We start from the raw sequence: 5000 nt of genomic DNA, 5'->3' as shown, positions 1-5000 counted from the left end.
TATATATGGCTGTGTGTTCTTATGTGTATATGTGTGGGTGTATATGGCTGTGTGTTCTTATGTGTATATGTGGGGGTATAAATGGCTGTGTGTTCTTATGTGTATATGTGTGGGTATATATGGCTGTGTGTTCTTATGTGCAGTACTCAGCAGACGTGGAGAAAGTGAGCTGTCTGCTCAAGGTTCCGCTGCACTTTGACCTGGAGGCCTACAGTAGCACAGGCCGCCTGGAGAAGGTCAGAGCATTCCCACTGTGACCATAATACAACAGTGTTACTGTACTGTCCTGCTGCTATTATAGCTGCAACTACTGCTGCTATTACGACTGTAACTACTACTATTACTGCTGTAACTACTGCTGCTATTACTGCTGTAACTACTACTGCTGCTACTGCTGTAACTATTACTGTAACTACTACTATTACTGCTGTAACTACTGTAACTACTACTGTTACTACTGTAATTACTACTATTACTGCTATAACTACTGCTACTATTACTACTGTAACTGCTACTGCTGTAACTACTACTGTAACTACTACTATTACTGCTGTAACTACTGCTGCTATTACTGCTGTAACTACTACTGCTGCTACTGCTGTAACTATTACTGTAACTACTACTATTACTGCTGTAACTACTGTAATTACTACTATTACTACTGTAACTACTACTATTACTGCTGTAACTACTACTGTTATTATTGCTGCTATTACTACTGTAACTACTACTGCTATTACTGCAACTATGTGTGTGTATAATTGTCAGTTGTATATTGTGATTTGTATTTGTGGTTGCAGAGTCATTGCTATTGCCACTTGCCTATTTTTTATTATCTTCATTTAGCATTTAACACAGTAAAACTCGCATGCATGTTTGCGCTGTTACACTTTGCCTATGAAAACTAATGCACAGTATAAGCCTCCGGCTCATTGCTGCGTGTTGCTCCCCGGGCAGTACCTGGACCTGCTGCTCTCTCAGCTGTGCGGGATCGTGGAGAAGCACGCGGAGGAGGGCGTGCTGGACGCCTGCGCCCGCGTGGCCAGCGCCCTGTGCTCCGACCGCTACACCTTCTCCGCCCGCGCGGGCCTGCGCGTCGGACAGCTGCTGGACGCTCAGGTGGACAGATTCACCTCCCAGCTCAACGAGCTGCTGCAGGTACCAGACCCATCTGAGCCCTGCGTTTAAGATGCTGATCTCTGTGGGTAACAGACTGATCTCTGTGGGTGAGAGACAGATCTCTGAGGGTTTGAGACTGATCTCTGTGGGTTTGAGACTGATCTCTGAGAGTAACAGACCGATCTCTGTGGGTGAGAGACTGATCTGAGCCCTGCATTTAAGATGCTGATCTCTGTGGGTAACAGATTGATCTCTGTGGGTGAGAGACTGATCTGAGACCTGCATTTAAGATTCAGATCTCCGTGAGTTGGAGACTGATCTCTGGGTAAGATACTGCTGTCTGAGAGTGAGAGACTGATCTCTGGGTTTGAGACTGATCTCTGAGAGTAACAGACCGATCTCTGTGGGTGAGAGACTGATCTGAGACCTGCATTTAAGCTACTGATCTCTGGGTAACATTGATCTCTGTGGGTGAGAGACTGATCTGAGACCTGCATTTAAGATGCTGATCTCTGTGGGTTGGAGACTGATCTCTTGGTAAGATACTGCTGTCTGAGAGTGAGAGACTGATCTCTGTGAGTGTGATCGGACACCCGGGTCTGGCCTGATACTTTCAGTGATAATCGCTTCTCTTTCTGTAGGGCAGTGCGGATGATGATGATGATGCCTCTCTTTCTGTAGGGCAGTGCGGATGATGATGATGATGCCTCTCTTTCTGTAGGGCAGTGCGGGTGATGATGATGATGATGATGCCTCTCTTTCTGTAGGGCAGTGCGGGTGATGATGATGATGATGATGATGATGCTTCTCTTTCTGTAGGGCAGTGCGGGTGATGATGATGATGATGATGATGATGATGCCTCTCTTTCTGTAGGGCAGTGCGGATGATGATGGTGATGATGATGATGATGATGCTTCTCTTTCTGTAGGGCAGTGCGGGTGATGATGATGATGATGCCTCTCTTTCTGTAGGGCAGTGCGGGTGATGATGATGATGATGCCTCTCTTTCTGTAGGGCAGTGCGGATGATGATGAGATCTACAGTGCAGCCAGCACCCTGAAGAGGATCTCTGCCTTCAGCAGGTCTGAGAGTCGTGTGTGTATTCCTGTATGAGAAAGAGGGAGGGGACCAGAGAGAGAATGAGTGAGAGAGAGAGAGGGAGATGAGGGGGAAAGAGAGGGTTAGAGAGGAGAGAAAGGAAGGGGGGGATAGAGTAAGAGAAATACACGTAAGGTTCAAATAACCTTACAGTGGTGGTCTCTGAAACACAGTGAAATACACAGTGTCAGGAGGTGAGCCACGACACGTATCCCATCAGCCACTTGTCCCTGAACTGTCCCTGTACCACTCCTTTATGGACAGCACTGCTGAGGGCCCAACACCACTCCTTTATGGACAGCACTGCTGAGGGCCCAACACCACTCCTTTATGGACAGCACTGCTGAGGGCCCAACACCACTCCTTTATGGACAGCACTGCTGAGGGCCCAACACCACTCCTTTATGGACAGCACTGCTGAGGGCCCAACACCACTCCTTTATGGACAGCACTGCTGGGCCCGGCACCACTCCTTTATGGACAGCACTGCTGGACCGGCACCACTCCTTTATGGAGAGCACTGCTGCAGGACCGGCACCACTCCTTTATGGAGAGCACTGCTGGGCCCAACACCACTCCTTTATGGAGAGCACTGCTGTGGGCCCAACACCACTCCTTTATGGAGAGCACTGCTGGGCCCAACACCACTCCTTTATGGAGAGCACTGCTGTGGGCCCAACACCACTCCTTTATGGAGAGCACTGCTGGGCCCAACACCACTCCTTTATGGAGAGCACTGCTGTGGGCCCAACACCACTCCTTTATGGAGAGCACTGCTGGGCCCAACACCACTCCTTTATGGAGAGCACTGCTGTGGGCCCAACACCACTCCTTTATGGAGAGCACTGCTGGGCCCAACACCACTCCTTTATGGAGAGCACTGCTGTGGGCCCAACACCACTCCTTTATGGAGAGCACTGCTGTGGGCCCAACACCACTCCTTTATGGAGAGCACTGCTGTGGGCCCAACACCACTCCTTTATGGAGAGCACTGCTGTGGGCCCAGCACCACTCCTTTATGGACAGCACTGCTGTGGGCCCAGCACCACTCCTTTATGGACAGCACTGCTGTGGGCCCAGCACCACTCCTTTATGGACAGCACTGCTGTGGGCCCAACACCACTCCTTTATGGACAGCACTGCTGTGGGCCCAGCACCACTCCTTTATGGAGAGCACTGCTGGGCCCAACACCACTCCTTTATGGACAGCACTGCTGTGGGCCCAGCACCACTCCTTTATGGACAGCACTGCTGTGGGCCCAGCACCACTCCTTTATGGAGAGCACTGCTGGACCGGCACCACTCCTTTATGGAGAGCACTGCTGGGCCCAACACCACTTCACGCACCCTCCATCTGGACCTCGGGGAGAAATACACCAAGCGCTCAGAACACAACGGAGTCCCACATCCCCGTGCTGGATGACCCGCACAAATGGAGCCTCTGTCAAATTTCAGTTCTTTCATCTGTTTAATAATAATCATCTCTAACCACAATCTCTTAATGTTGTGTTACACAGTAATGGCCTGGCGGAGGATAATACAAGTGTATTTCCTGCTGGTAAAGCATTTTTTTTTTCGGATTGTTCCCTTTTTTCTCTCAATTTGGTAGCCAATTGTACCCCGTCTGATTCAATTAGAGCTAGTATTAGATACACCGCCCATACCCCGTCCCTCGGCGGCCCCGAAGGAGAACGACACGCCTTCTTCAAGCCGTCTCGTCTCGTGCCCGTTGCTGTGATTCCGAGGCGCCCGAGGTGCTTTATTGTACTAACCCTGCCAAGTCCCTCCCTCTGGAGCAGCGAGCGATTATGCTGCTCCACGTGAGCCGGCCAAACTTGGCTTTTGGCAGGACCGAGAATCGAACCCCGGTCCCCGGTGTGCAACTGCAGCGAACTGCAACCGTCTTAGCCTGTTGCGCCACCACGACTCAGTAAAGCATTTTAAATTGGAATCTGATTTTCAGAGAGGAACCTTTTGTAATCGGTACTTGATGGGTATTTCTTATGTTTACCTTATATGACTGCACATACAGTTGATAGGGTGTTTGGGTTTTGTTTGTACACACAGATAAATACAGATTATCTACATGCAGATGAACAGGTTACAGATGGATAGAGCAAGGGATAGGTAGAAATTTGCGTAGAGAGGCAAGCAACTAAGTAGGCAGTTTAATGACTTTGACCATACGTCTGTCTGTCTGCCTCAGTGCAAAGGACCTGACCAGCTGGCAGCTGTTTGAGCCTTGCATTCAGATCCTCAAGTGTGGAGTGGAGTCAGCAGACATCAGCAAAGAGGTCAGACTCGGAGTCCACACACACACGTAAACTTTCACATAGCACTCTCAAACACACTCGCACACACACACACGTACACTGTCACGTGCACACTCAAACACATGCGCATATATTCTCACGTACACTCTGAGAAAACATGTGCAAACGTGTCGCTAATGAGAGAGAGGAGAAGGGCCAGACCGGTCGAAGCTGACAGGAAGGTGACAGTAACACAAATAACCACATATTACAACAGTTGTATGCAGAAGAGCTTTTCTGATTACACAACCTGTCAAACCTGTAAATTACTAGGCTACAGCAATACGTATCAATACGTCTAAAAAAATTTTTGTCTCATACATACCTAATAAAATGTTCACTGAGTGTTTACTCAATTCTTGCTAGTACCCAAGGGCCAAAGGTACAACAGCAGTGTCCTCCCTCGGAGTTGTACCTGGGAGTAACAGTTTCCTCACAATTACACTGCACTGCTGCCCCCCGGTGGCTGC

General features: G+C 49.2%; 1 protein-coding gene across 1 annotated transcript in view; it reads left to right on the top strand.

Annotated features, from left to right (window-relative positions):
* LOC133123563 (cohesin subunit SA-1) overlaps window positions 1-5000 on the top strand; it is a 24075-nt gene that overhangs the window by 10299 nt on the left and 8776 nt on the right. The window contains exons 15-18 of the mRNA XM_061234034.1: window positions 144-236; window positions 958-1158; window positions 2135-2202; window positions 4425-4512. Of these exons, the coding sequence (XP_061090018.1) occupies window positions 144-236; window positions 958-1158; window positions 2135-2202; window positions 4425-4512 (450 nt within the window). The remainder of the gene's footprint in view (window positions 1-143; window positions 237-957; window positions 1159-2134; window positions 2203-4424; window positions 4513-5000) is intronic.

This window comes from Conger conger, chromosome 3 (assembly GCF_963514075.1).
Source record: "Conger conger chromosome 3, fConCon1.1, whole genome shotgun sequence".
In the NCBI taxonomy this organism is placed as follows: Eukaryota; Metazoa; Chordata; class Actinopteri; order Anguilliformes; family Congridae; genus Conger; species Conger conger.
The sequence above is the reverse complement of the archived record's forward strand: the minus strand, read 5'-3'. Positions and strand labels throughout refer to the sequence as shown.